Source organism: Pelodiscus sinensis, chromosome 14 (genome assembly GCF_052426305.1).
Source record: "Pelodiscus sinensis isolate ZL-2025 chromosome 14, ASM5242630v1, whole genome shotgun sequence".
NCBI classification, from domain to species: Eukaryota; Metazoa; Chordata; order Testudines; family Trionychidae; genus Pelodiscus; species Pelodiscus sinensis.
This window is the reverse complement of record NC_143065.1, coordinates 14,007,342-14,020,742: the sequence shown is the minus strand read 5'-3', so window position 1 is coordinate 14,020,742 and position 13,401 is coordinate 14,007,342. Positions and strand designations below refer to the sequence as shown.

At 41.1% G+C, this 13,401-nt stretch overlaps 1 protein-coding gene across 10 annotated transcripts in view; it reads right to left on the bottom strand.

Moving 5' to 3' along the window:
- Positions 1 to 13,401, bottom strand: part of SCAPER (S-phase cyclin A associated protein in the ER) — a 406,842-nt gene that overhangs the window by 337,055 nt on the left and 56,386 nt on the right. For 9 of the 10 annotated variants that reach the window (XM_075897363.2, XM_075897366.2, XM_075897365.2 and 6 more), the window contains one exon: positions 652 to 752. In XM_075897363.2, the coding sequence (XP_075753478.1) occupies positions 652 to 752 (101 nt within the window). Of the gene's footprint in view, positions 1 to 651; positions 753 to 1,921; positions 2,017 to 13,401 lie in introns of all 10 variants that reach the window. The other variant, XM_075897368.2, reaches the window with a different exon arrangement.

Genomic DNA, 13,401 nt, shown 5'->3' with positions numbered 1-13,401 from the left:
ATCTACTGATGAAAACTGCTATGGAAGAGCTAGGTATTATTGTTATTGATGGTATTGAAGCCTGGATTCTATGTTTTTTCTTCTCAGAAAATTACTTAAGAGATTTTGTAAGGTTGGGGGTACTGCTGAGAAGCACTGGATATTATGAAACTGTTGATAGAAAGCAGGAATTAGTTTTCCTTACGAAAACAGGAATCCAAATAAACAAACAGACTGCTTTTTTTGTAGCTAACAGGTAAAAATTGTGTCATCCCAATGAACTAGGATCCAAGGGTAAGCCTACGTTGCAATCTGAGATTTGATAGCAGTACAGACTGGCATAACTACTCTAGCTTTAATTTAGCTAGCATGGTCAAAAATGGTACAAGAGACATAGAAGCACAGAGTTGTGTGTGGGCTGAAGCACACCAGAGAACCTGGGTATTCTCTCTTTTGCTAGCCTGCAAATAAAAAAAAACTCAAAATACATTTTTTTTTTAAATACCATGATTTCACAAGCTTCATTCGTGATTTTTTTAAATGACTGAAGCTGGCAACATTGTTTGAGTGGGACTTCAGTGGTCCTCATTCTAGCCTTTTGCACAAGGGTGAATTTTGCCCGACAGAATATTAGGAAATACATTAAAAGAAAAGAAAAAAAATCTTGATTACCTGCTTTGAGCATCAGCCTTCTCTAGCTTTTCCTGTAGCTGTATCCAGTCAATCAATGCCTTGAAATCTCTTACGTAGTTATCTAGCATCATTAGAACCTCCTGAAAAACAACAATCTACATCAGGTATTTATATTTATGGGGTTTGGAGAAGCCAAAGAAATAGAGAATTCAGCAAAAACTTGACCAGACTATATGAATGTCAATCTATTATAGCTGAAGTGGCAACATTTGTGTTAGCAAAGGTTTTAACTGCTTTAAGTTGTCAATAACTTTCTGAAATGCATACTTTTGGGGCTGAAATTTACCAGTCTCAATCCCTGCTTGAACAGAGACCTTTTGAATGGCTTGATCAAAAATAATTCAGGCTTTAAGGATAAATAAAAATACTTTTCCTATTACAAATAATTCTTGTGAACTTATTTGAACATTTATGCAAACAAAACGGCCGAGGACAGAAAGCTGAAATCTGGCATGCGAGTCTCATTAAGAGCATCTCTAAATGCTCCAGTAAAATTTGATTTTGATTTGACGAGTTATTATCTTTTAAAAATCATATGCTGGATATATGCAGTACATTTTATATAGTTTTTTTAAATAAATTATGTCTTGCATAGGACAAACCATTGCATAAACATGAATGATTCATTTAGCTGTGTACGGGTTGGACCTTCCTGGTCCAGCACTCTCAGGACCTGACTGATCCCAGTTGAGGGATTGTTCCAGACTGGAGAGGTCACTTCTGGACCCCTTTCTACCAACACCCTCTGCCCTGCCCCCTCCATAGCCAGCTGAGCCACTGCCACCCATCCTGCCCCTGTAGCCCAGATGAGTTGCACACCAGCTCCTTGCCCTCCACAGCCCAGCTGAGACATGTTGCCAGACCAGAGAATTCTGGTTTTTAGAGGTGTAACGTGTAGTGTGCAAAGTGATAAGGTAGCTGCACATTTCGTAAAGTCAGCAGGAAGAGTTCACTCTAATGAATCCTAGGATCTCAGCAACTGTAAAGGAAAAAGCACCCAGCCTAGCTTTCCAGCCCACAGGAGAGAACCTTCTCTTCCACAGAATTCCTAAATTGTGGCACACCTCAGCATCAACAAAATTATAAATTATACCATAATTACAGAATATTGTTGGAGGAAAGGCCCATTAACTTATAAATAGAATATATTTAATATGAAGTTAGATCGAGGAAAAGCTGAGGGATTCGGGCTTATTTAGTCTGTAGAAGAGAAGAACGAGGGGGGATTTGATAGAAGTCTTCAACTTACTGAGGGAGGTTCCAAACAGGATGGAGAAAGGCTGTTCACAGTAGTGACGGATGGCAGAACAAGGAGCAATGGTCTCAAGTTACAGTGGGTGAAGTCTAGGTTGGATAATAGGAAAAGCTATTTCACTAGGAGGGTGGTGAAGTACTGGAATGGGTTACCTAGGGAGGTGGTGGAATCTCCATCCCTAGAGGTTTTTAAGTCTCGACTTGACAAAGCCCTGGTTGGGATGATTTAGTTGGGGTTGGCTCTGCTCGGGCAGGGGGCTGGACTTCATGACCTCCTGAGGCCTCTTCTAGCCCTATGATTCTATCATTCAAGATAAAAGCACAGAACCCGAGGGTGTAAACTTTACATTCTCTTTTCTCACAATAATTATACTTTAAGATTGTAAGCCACAGAATTGACATGCATGGCTTTGGAATAATTATATATTTAGTACAAACAACAACTAATAATTAGATTATACATCCTGTTTTTATGGATAAGTGATTCTATTATCTTATTTGGAAAGATACTGTCGAATTAAATATAATTGTTCAAGAATTTATCTATATTTCTTGATTCAAAATCAACTATTTCAGTTAGACAAAGTTAAAGCTGCATCCAAGACTACCTTTCATGATTTGAAGCCAGACTTACACAGTATTTTGGAATTCAATTGATAATGAATAATGTCTTGCAAGGTCTTATTAATATGATAGATCCTAGTTATACACACACACTGATAATAATTAACAATAAAATAACGTTTGACAGCTGCAAACTTATAACGTGAATGTAATATTTCTCACATCTAAAGAGGAGAATTAGTGATACAATAATCATGTAGACTGAGTAAAACCGAATTAAAAGTCTTTATTTTCTACTAGTAGCAAAAATATCATTATGCTTAACTTTGAAAATGATTCATAATACATACTGGTTTTCAGCTCATTCAAGCTTTGGAAGTCTGTTAAGTATGTCGTGATGCCCTTAAACACTTCAAATATCTATACATATAATCTAAATCAGACTTCCTTATTCTCTTCTCCTTAATTTAGACAAATGCAATTCAGCTCTGTACAGAAGAGCAGCACAAGGCCTATGGACCACTTAAGCACTCAAAATAGGACTTAAATGAGACATACATATTGTACAGGGATGATTTTCATCCATAATGAAGAGAAGAAAACTCACCAGCACTTATGAAAAAATGTTAATACTGAGATTTTAAATATACATAGAAACATGAAAGATAATTACAAACACATCAGTGGGACATATTCTAAAAGTGCCTTTATAGTAAATATTTACAAGTCTATAAAAAAATCAAACAGAATAATGTTGATATACAAATTATCTTTATCTTGAAGCGTCACAAAAACAAAACATTTTATTTATTTTTCTGCAAAGTACCTAGTAAGAAAAGTCTGCTACAAAAAACAAACAAATTGCATATTTTAACCAGGCATCTTCTCTCAATTCCACTAATAAAATTCTAGGTTTCTAACTGAGTTTAAATTAGTCATATTATCTTTCACCAAATGTTATTAACAGTAGGAGTTTAAGAAGGAAGATTATTTCAGAATCCTTTCTTTTAAAATGTCTGCTACTAAAATTCTCTGCTAAAAACTGAATCAATCCAAATAAGCTATATTTCTTAATCTAGATGGCACAAAGAAAATACAATAAATCGCTTAAACAACCCATTTTTAAGGAATCTTTAACTACACATTATCAGAAATGATCAGAGCAGTACCATGCAGCTGTAATCTGAGTCATGTTTTACGAACAAGGGAATACAAACAAGACAAGCAGCTGGAGCGGCCCCACATTCACTGATGCACATCTTTCTCCCTAAAGCTATGAAGGCCATTTTGTCAAGCAGGATGAAGCAGAACAAAAGTGGCTCTGAAAGCGCCGTTACAGGCATCCAGATAACTACATATAGATGTACAGCTAAAATTACCAATTAGTTTACCAATTGGCTGCAACGGATTCGATTGGTTTGTAATTAATTCTAGTTACTGGCGCATACAGCAGGATGGTTGGCGCCATCCCTTTGTCCTCCTGATACACAATACTACTGCACAGGGCCCTAGGGTCTTGGCTCTCTAGTTCACCTACAGTACTGAGTGTAGCAGATATACCCTCTGGTGCTGAAGCAATGGAAACTTGTACCACTTGAAAAGGTGCTGACAAAAAGGAACCTTTATGAAGTAGCATGCTGCTGCATGACAGTCAAGACAATTTTAAATCCCATTCTTTTTCAAGGTCAGGTGTAACTCAGAATTTTTTTTAAAGGGCCAATGCAAGCTAAGAAAACAGATTGGGGTTGAGGGGATGGCCTTAAAACCAATAGGAAATAATGTGAAACAGAAGAATTTCTGCAATATTACAATTCCTCTGTGCATCATTCTAATGACTTCTTCACATATTAATTATCTACCTTAGTGTATTTCCTTCCCCCAGCCCTGAATCATTAGCTTTATTTGAAATAACACCACATTATTTCAAATGTGTACACATTTTAATCTGAATTTCGTGTTCCTCCATTTGGAGCTCATAGTAAGCCTTTCCATGGATGTCCCCACCTTTCCTAAACACCTTTGGAGAAGCCTTACCATACTGCATTACAAAAACCAATGAATGTGTGCTCCTGCAATCTCATTGCCTGTATAACCACACTAGAGGATTTACCTGGCATTCCTGGGTCCTTAACTGAAATATTTGACTTCATTCAAATTATTGCTCTAGGGTAGAGCTGGGGATGAAGGGTTGAGTATGCAGACTGCCCTGGGGGACGGGGGAAAGAGGACAGCCCCAGTTCTCTTTCACTGCAGCAGCTTGGGTGAGAAACTCTATGCCTGCTGCAGCAGGAACATATGTGGGAGGGGTATATGTCCCATGAATGGGGGGGAGGAGTTCTTGACCAATCGGACTCACAGATGGACAGACAGATGCACATTTCTAGTATATATAGATTGTGGAATTTTTTAAACTGGAATTTAAACAAGATACATTTAACTAGAAAATTTACCTGGCATTCCTTGGGTTTTTCAGGGCATGGGGTTGGGGAAAACAGGAGTCAGGATTGGAGCATGAGAAGGCTCAGCGAGGATATGGGAGTGCAGGAATCAAGGCAGGGAGTTGATCGGAGTGAGGATCTCTGGACAGGGGTGTGTGTAGCCAGACAGGAACCCCCCCTGTAACATCCATTTTTGCTTGCCTCGAGCATACAGGGCACACAGAGCAGAAGGCCCAGGCTGTGTGACCGTGAATGGCTGTAAACAGAGATATGCCAATTGCTGACCAAGAGGCTGCCAAGGAGTGCCCTTGACTTAACCCTTATTGATACGAACACACAGCCATCCGCGGGGGGGGGAGGAATCTCTCGCCCAGTTAAAAAAAAATGTCTAGTACTCACAATTTAGTTCTCTCTCTTGCAAGTGTAAATTAACTTGAAACTTGCTTGTAAGAACTGGTGCCACAAAACGGACCAGTACAATTTGGCATCTTAAGATAAGAAAGAGGATACGGGCCCCCAGGGGTATAAAGATGGGTCCAGCAGCACATTTATTCTGAGTGTCAATCTACCATCTATCTGCTGGTCGGGTTAGGTGTTTGACCTCCTGAGGTTCCAAGGGGACGCCCACCTCGTATTCGTCTTTCCTAGGAATTGAGAGGCCAGCCCTGGCTTGACCCGCTGGAGTCGAGAGGCACAGAAAGGGGTAAAAATTGTACCTGGATGTGGTCCTTTGTCTTAAGTGTACACATAGACTTAGCTCTTTAAAGATTAAGCTGTCACTTGGTACCATTATTTCTATTTTCTATCTTTATTTTCTTTGTAACCATTTTTAAAATCTGTATTTGCTAACAGTTAAGAAATAGAGCAATAGCCATTGTAACCATATGCTTTTATAAGTTTTTTTTTAATAAACCTGTAACTGTTTAAGTTTTTAACCTGACTCCTTCAGTTGCTGTAACAGAACCAAGCACAATTTTAAAAGAACTTCAGCCGGTCATAAGGGACAGGTATAGGAAGAGCTTGGGCATTTGGATCTGTGTCACTCCCGTTGGGGCACCTCTCAGTCTTTCCCAGGCTGCCCCCTGCGAAGGGATTTTTGCATCCTAGCAGCTAAAATCTGAGATGTAATAAGCTCTTCCTATAAAGGGGTGTCTGTTGGCCTGCTGGCTACCCTCTGCGACGGGACCCCGGTCCTAGCAATAAATACATGGACGTTAAACCTTTTCTCGGAAACACACACACACACACACACACACACACACACACACACACACACACACAGGCCTGACCGTCGGCTGACAGGGTGGGAGGTGCAGGAGTCAGAGTAGTGGTTCAGAAGGTATGGGGGGGGGGCACAGGGTAGGGTGTGGTGGTGCAGGACTTAGGGCAGGGTACTGGAAGGTAGGGGTGCTCAGAGTAGGAGGTGGGGGATGCAAGAGGCAGGGTACAGGGATAGGGTCGGTCAGCCTATGGCTGCTTCCCAGGGCTTGGATGCTTGCTGCTCTCCTGTGATCATTCTGGTGTATAACCGTCCCTGCTGTCAGAGCTCTCCCTTTTCCTGTGATGAGAAATAATTGGATTCTATGCACATTCCATGGTCCTGGCACAACGAAACCCTCATCTTGCTTTTAAGTTATGACAGGATATTTACATACCAAATTTGGTGGTCTTAGCTGTTACCTCTTAGGAGGAGTTCTTGAACAAACATACTCACAGAAGGACCACAGACAAACTCTCTCAAATATATAGTAGATTAAAGTATTTTTCTAGTGAACCTGAAAAAGCGACATAAGTTTCAACTGTGGGCAATTAACGAGGATAACCCTTGAATAAATATTGGACAAATCTCCAGACATTAGAACCTCTCAACCTATAATTCATACATACAAAAAGGGTTTCTCCTCACTTCTTAGCAATGGCTTAGTGGCAGAGCATGAAAAGATGTCTAATATTAGTAAGACCTCATTATTTTTACAAAATATCTACAGCAAATTTACTAATGCTCTCTTTTTCTGTCTGACTCCATGGAAATACATCTCTAGGGCCTCCACAGGGACTAGGTGTAGATAGCCAGCCCAGAGGAGGTCTACTGTCCAATCCATCATGCCTACTAAAAAGCAGAGATTACTAATATAATTAATGTCTCTTACTCAAGTCAGAAATAGCATACATGAGTTAATCCACTGCAGACTGCAACACATTTACACTGAAGGGATGACAGAGGGTGTGAAGACAGTGGAGTGTCAGCAACAGTAGGAGATACTATAGAAGTACAGCTCCTACTTATATATGAGCCGTAGACTAGTAGGTGTATAATTAGGTATGCTACAATGCGTGATGTCTTTTGCACACTGCTCACGATAAGGGCCAGAAGGCTGAGCTCTATGTTTTCTCACCATAGATGCTCAAGCTGGCACAAAAGTAAGCCAGAAACCCAGGGACATTTGGGAAAAACAGAGATGGCTAACGGGACATTTTTCATGTTCCCAACATGCCTAGCGCTACGTTGCACTTTCCCACAGGGCATAGTGAGTGAAAGTGACACAAGGCACTGTAGGATGCATACCCACAATGTTTTACTCTTTCTGTCAATGAGGCAGCTGCAGAAGTGGGCATGAGTTGTCGACAACGGGTACCAGAAAAACCAGTTTAGCGAGTTTCCAGTTTTGGTGACTTTTGTCTGTCGACAGCACTTTCATTACCAAAACTTATAAGTGTAGACATAGCTGTAGAAGATGTAGGGAAGAAATCCCTTTATTCTATCAAATAGAACTATCCTCAGTCAATGAAAAATTACAGCAAGATGAGAACATACAGTGGCCAAAAACTGTGTAGTAGGGGAGCAAATTAATATAATACATCAAAATCTGCAGAGTTCTCCAAATAATGTTGCTTCTGTAACTCCCAACTGTAGCAGTCTTGTTCTATGCACATAAGCCACTGAACTGTTAGTAGTTAAAGCTGCTGAGTGACTTGTGGCACTCTAGGACCCAAATATTCAGGATTCCATATCTGTTTTCAATTTCTTTCCTTGTCAAAGCATCCATTAAGCGACTGCAAACAGGAGGGGGGAGGGAGGGGATGAATTTGTCTCAGCAGAAGCAATAGGCCTTTAACCAATCTCACACTGATTTTACATCTATTCTATTTCACTGACTTCAACTGAATCACTCGTGGTTTATACTTAGGTAACAAAATAGAATTTGGCCCTCTATAGTCAGAGAATTTCAAGCATTGCTAGGCAACCTTCATTTCTCCTTAATGAACTAGCTCATCAGAACAGTACAGGAGATTAATCAGCAGAATCACAATCACAGGAGACCAGGGAGTGTTTAGTTAGAAACAGACTGAAGTGCTGCCCTACTGAATAGGGCAACTGATCTATATTCAGAGTCAGGAAAATAATACTTTACTCAGATATGAACTCCACATGGCAGCCTAATATATTTCAAGAACAGACACATTTCTACTAGAGGCCACAGGTCTCATAGAATACCCTCAATCTAACTGATATTGAAATTCCAGCCTGATCGTAAAAGGCCTATATTCAAACCATAATCTATTTGGAAAGCCTCTTAAATGAAATGTGGATTTCTCCATAGGAAAACAAAAACAAGGTCATTTTCCAAATAACGCTGAGCTTTTTCCAAACAATATTAAACGTATGAAACCTCATTTCAATGGTAAATGAAAAAACTTGTGAATAACACTGCACAAGAGTTACATATTTGCTAATATTAAAATTTCAGACCATCTTAGTAGGCTTTGTGGCGAATTGGGATAACAGACCACTTCGTAAATGGAACACTTACTAGGTGTGTGCTAGAATAACTAAATCCCCTTGATGGCTTGGTATATCTTTCTCAAGACTACTGCATTAGAAGAGGAGACAGGCAGGCATTTAAGAGACATTCTCTTCCTACCCATTGCAGAAGAAGATACCTGACACTGAATCTTGGTCCTCATTACATCTGGAACCAAACTATTTTACATTTGTTATACCGTGAAGTAAAACACTTCTTATTCATCTCTGTTAAGCACAACTCTGAAGAACTAATTAATCCTAGTTTTGGTATGTCAATTCTAGAGATAAACTACCTCCTAACAAGAAAGATGAGCTCAAGATTCTCCCAATTTTTTTTAGATAATATTTGGATGCCATATTATATCTGAGTCAATACAGATTACCTATTAACTGGATGCAAGAAAACCTTCACCACTAGCCTAATATATTTGTATGCCATCTTATTTTCTTAGTTTTCCAAACATTAATCAAGGAGGACAGAGTGGGATTGGGAATAAGAGAACAAAAGAAAAAAAAAGAAAATATTTCAAGCACTAATATTTGTACTGAGGGATGGCCTGGTGGGTGACATGGAACTGATAAATAGGTCTCTGGATTTCATTTCCAGTTGTGCCACTGACTCACTGTGTAATCATTCCTTCCATTCCCTTCCAGCTTAGGCAAGCTCAGAAAACACATTCACATCACATGCTTATATCTGCAAAATGTCACTCTAGGAGCAACATGAAACACAGCAAATTGCTTGGGACAAGCTAAATTTTGAACTTTCCCCCTGAGTCAAAGGAACAAAGTCTGGTGGACACATGTTAAGGGGGGGGAGGGTATCAGAGATGTAGCCCTGTTATTCTGAATCTGCATAAACAACGAGTTAAGGGTGAAGTTTAGTCAGTCAGACTAAATGCGCATGGGACCACCTCCAAATTTCAATGGAAAGGAATACAATCATGCATTATGGACTGGGGAGTGTGTCATGCCCTACAGAAGGTTAGGCTACTCTTCAGTCCGGCTAGAAAAAACTAGATAATAAAATAAAACACAGATACAAAATACACAGATTAGCAATATTTAACTTGAATGTGGAGGGACTTTAATATAGTTCATATTTTCATAATTTAACATTTCACCTTTGTTTCCTATTTGACCACTGGACAGTGGACAGACTAATTTAAACTTGACAAACACTGATTCTTTAGAGCTAGTTTAACCCATATGTCACTGTATACTTAAGCATGAAATATCAATACCTACATTTGTGGTTTCGAATACCTCAGCTTCAAGCCATTAGCAAGAGTTACTGAGATACTGCCTTAGGCACCATTCAAAACTGGGAGGAAACGTATACAATAGCTGATCTTCTTACACACATTTCAACTGTTTGCATTCTTACCACAATGCTTTTGTCTGCAATTTCAACCACAACCTGCCACCAGACCTCAGTCCCATTTGGAAGCATTAAACACTATCAACAGTGACAATGTAATCAATAACCAAGTACTTCAAATCATAAGATTGAATAAATGTCAACTGTAAAACTTCAAAACAAACAATTTTCAACATATCCTGGATTAATCTGAATGTGTTATACATTGGTAAGAGGGTCAGATATTATTTTTATAGGAGTATTAACCTTTTATTATAATTTGACCTTTGACACAATTAAAACTTTTATAACAGTGAATGATATATCTGCTTGATTTTTATCAGTATATGGAAAAAAGTAATAAAAACTTTCCCAGACTGAAATTGAAATATTTAAAATAATAAATTAAGATTATTTTAATAAAATCTATGTGAAAGCTTTTCTTAATGACTATTATTCATTTTCAAAGGACAATTGAAAAACAACAATTACCAGGTATTATATTTCTTTATTTAATATTATTTTTACAAAACATTGCTACAGCATTGTAAACATGCATTACACTTCACAAACAGCCATTGCTGGACCTATTTTTCACAAATTCTTTTTTGAACCCAAATACATTTTCGGCCTTCATAACATCCCCTGGCAATAAGTCCCACAGGTCAACTCTGCATTGTTTTAAGAAGTACTTCCTTATGATTGTTCAATTTACTAAGCTACTAGAATCCTTCGAGAGGTGAACAAGTATCTGGACAGGAGGGATGCAGTGGATATGGTGTGCTTAGATTTCCAGAAAACCTTTGACAAAGTCCCTCACCAAAGGCTCTTAAGCAAAGTAAATTGTCATGGGATTAGAGGGAAGGTCCTCTCATGGATTGATAACTGGTTAAAAGATAGGAAACAAAGGTTAGGAATAAATGGTCAGTTCTCAGAATGGAGAGAAGCAACTAATGGTGTTCCCCCAGGATCCACACTGGGACCAATCCTATTCAACATATTTATAAATGATCTGGAGAAAGGCAAAAATAATCCCAACTATACATATAAAATTATGGGGATTAATTTAGCCATAACCACTCAAGAGAGAGATCTTGTAGTCACTGGATAGATCTCTGAAAACATCCATTCAATGTGCAGCAGCAGTCAAAAAAAAGCAAATAGAATATTAGGAATCATTAAAAAGGGATAGAGAATAAATCCATGGCACATCCACATCTTGAATATTGTGTACAGAAGTGGTCGCCTCATCTCAAAAAAGACATATTGGCATTGGAAAAAGTTCTGAAAAGGGCAACAAAAATAATTAGGGGTTTGGAACAGGTGCCAGATAAAGAGAAATTAAAAAGATTAGGACTTTTCACTTTAGGAGAGAGGAAACTAATGGATAGAAGAAGGGTCTATAACAGGGATTCCCAAACTTTTTGACACGGGGACCAGTAAATCCATTCACGAACTTTTGGAGGACTGGTAATGTTCATTTGCATATTTGCATATTCATTAATCAAATGATGAATATTCAAATAAGTAGTTTCTGGTCCTCCAAAAACCCCCAGTGCCAGCTTTAGCAAAGCTTTTGATATGGTCACCCACAATATTCTTGCCAGCGAGTTAAGGAATATGGATTGGATAAATGGACTGTAAGACAGACAGAAAGCTGGTTAGACCAGGATTTCCCAAACATTTTACTTTAGTTGGAACCCTTTTTTTTTTTCCAGCACTGCTTTTTGCAGCCCAAAAATATAAACACATAAAAAACAAACTGAGAAAATACCAGACATATAACATGTCTGGTATTTTCTCAGTAGGTAAGTTGTATTATTACTAGATGTATCAGTTTGTAGTTTTGAACTGCCTGGCTGGTAAATGTGCTCAGGCTGCATGAGTGTGTCTACCAGCCAGCCAGTTTGCAACTATTCAAGGGGGGGGGGGACAATAGAATCCCCGGGCCGGGTCAGTCCCACTCCCCGCAGGCTGATTCATTCCTCCCCCCTGCTGCGCCTCTGGCCAGCCTCACTTCCCCCAACCCTCTCCCGGGCAGCCAATTCTCACCCACTTCTCCTCCCAATCTCCCTTGGCCAGCCCAGCTGCCCACATCCAGCCCTCCTTCCGGCGGCCACTTCTCTTTCCCCTGCCCCCATCTTCCCCAGCCAGCTCCCTGTCCCCAACCTCGCACCCCCTCAGCAGCCCTGCTTCCACCGGCCTCCCAGTCTCCCCAGCCTGCCCCGATTCCCCCGTCCAGTACTGCTTCCAGTGGCCAGCTCTCCCCTCCTCCTCACCCCAGAATCCCCTGGCACCTGCACCTTCCTTTAGCCCTGCACCCTCCGGGTGCCTCCCCCTTCTCATACTGCCCCTGCCCCCTTTGCCCTCTTTTTCCCTAATACCCACCCTCTCACCCCTCTGCCCCATTCCCCTCCTGCCCCTCTGTGTCCTCACACATGACTTGCTCCATCCTGGCCTTCCTCATGCCCACCCCTTCTTTCAAGCCTTCTCCCAGCACTTCCTCCTCCAGCTCCCAATGCCCTTCCCCTCTCCTCTCTTCTCCCAGCATCACTCTGTCCCCCTCCCACTGACACCTCCCCTCCTGCCCTTTCCCTCATTGTCTGCAGTTGGCTCCCTGGCATTTGTATCTCTCTCCTGCACCCTGTGCCTTAGTGCCTTCCCCTTCCGCTACCGCTGCCGCCTCCTGGCCTCCATCCAAGCCCGTTCCCTACCTTCTGCCTTCCACATTGCGGGGCCAGAGGCCGTACTCAGGCCCCGGAGGCCGGCCCCGGAGGCAGTGTGCCCCAGCCACGTGCCTCCGAAGAGTTTTCAAATCCCGGGCCGTGATGTCACGTCATGCCCAGGCAACTTCCCCGCGCAACGCTGCACATAGGCAGCAGCAGGTGGTGAGGAGGAGCCGCGCACAGTGGGGACGCTCTGGGGGAGGGGTGGGAGGATGCGCGGGGGGGGGGCCGGGCCTGCTCCAGGCAGAGCCGAGGGAGAGAGACAGCTCCACATATTGGTGGAGCAGGGCCCCCGGCTCTGTAACTCGCCGGCACTTCCGGGTTCGGGGTGTGGGGCCCGAATCGGCCTAAAGCCAGCCCTGCCGGCAGCCACCAGCCATGCTGAGGCCCGGTATTTTTTTCCGGTACCATAGTTTGGGAAACGTTGGTCTATAAAATCATGATCGTTATAGAAAAAGTGAATATGGAAAAGTTATTTACTTGTTCCCATAACATAAGAAGGGGACACTAAATGAAATGACTAGGTAGCAGGTTTTAAAACAAACAAAAGGAAGGTTTTTCATCATGCAGTGCACATTCAAC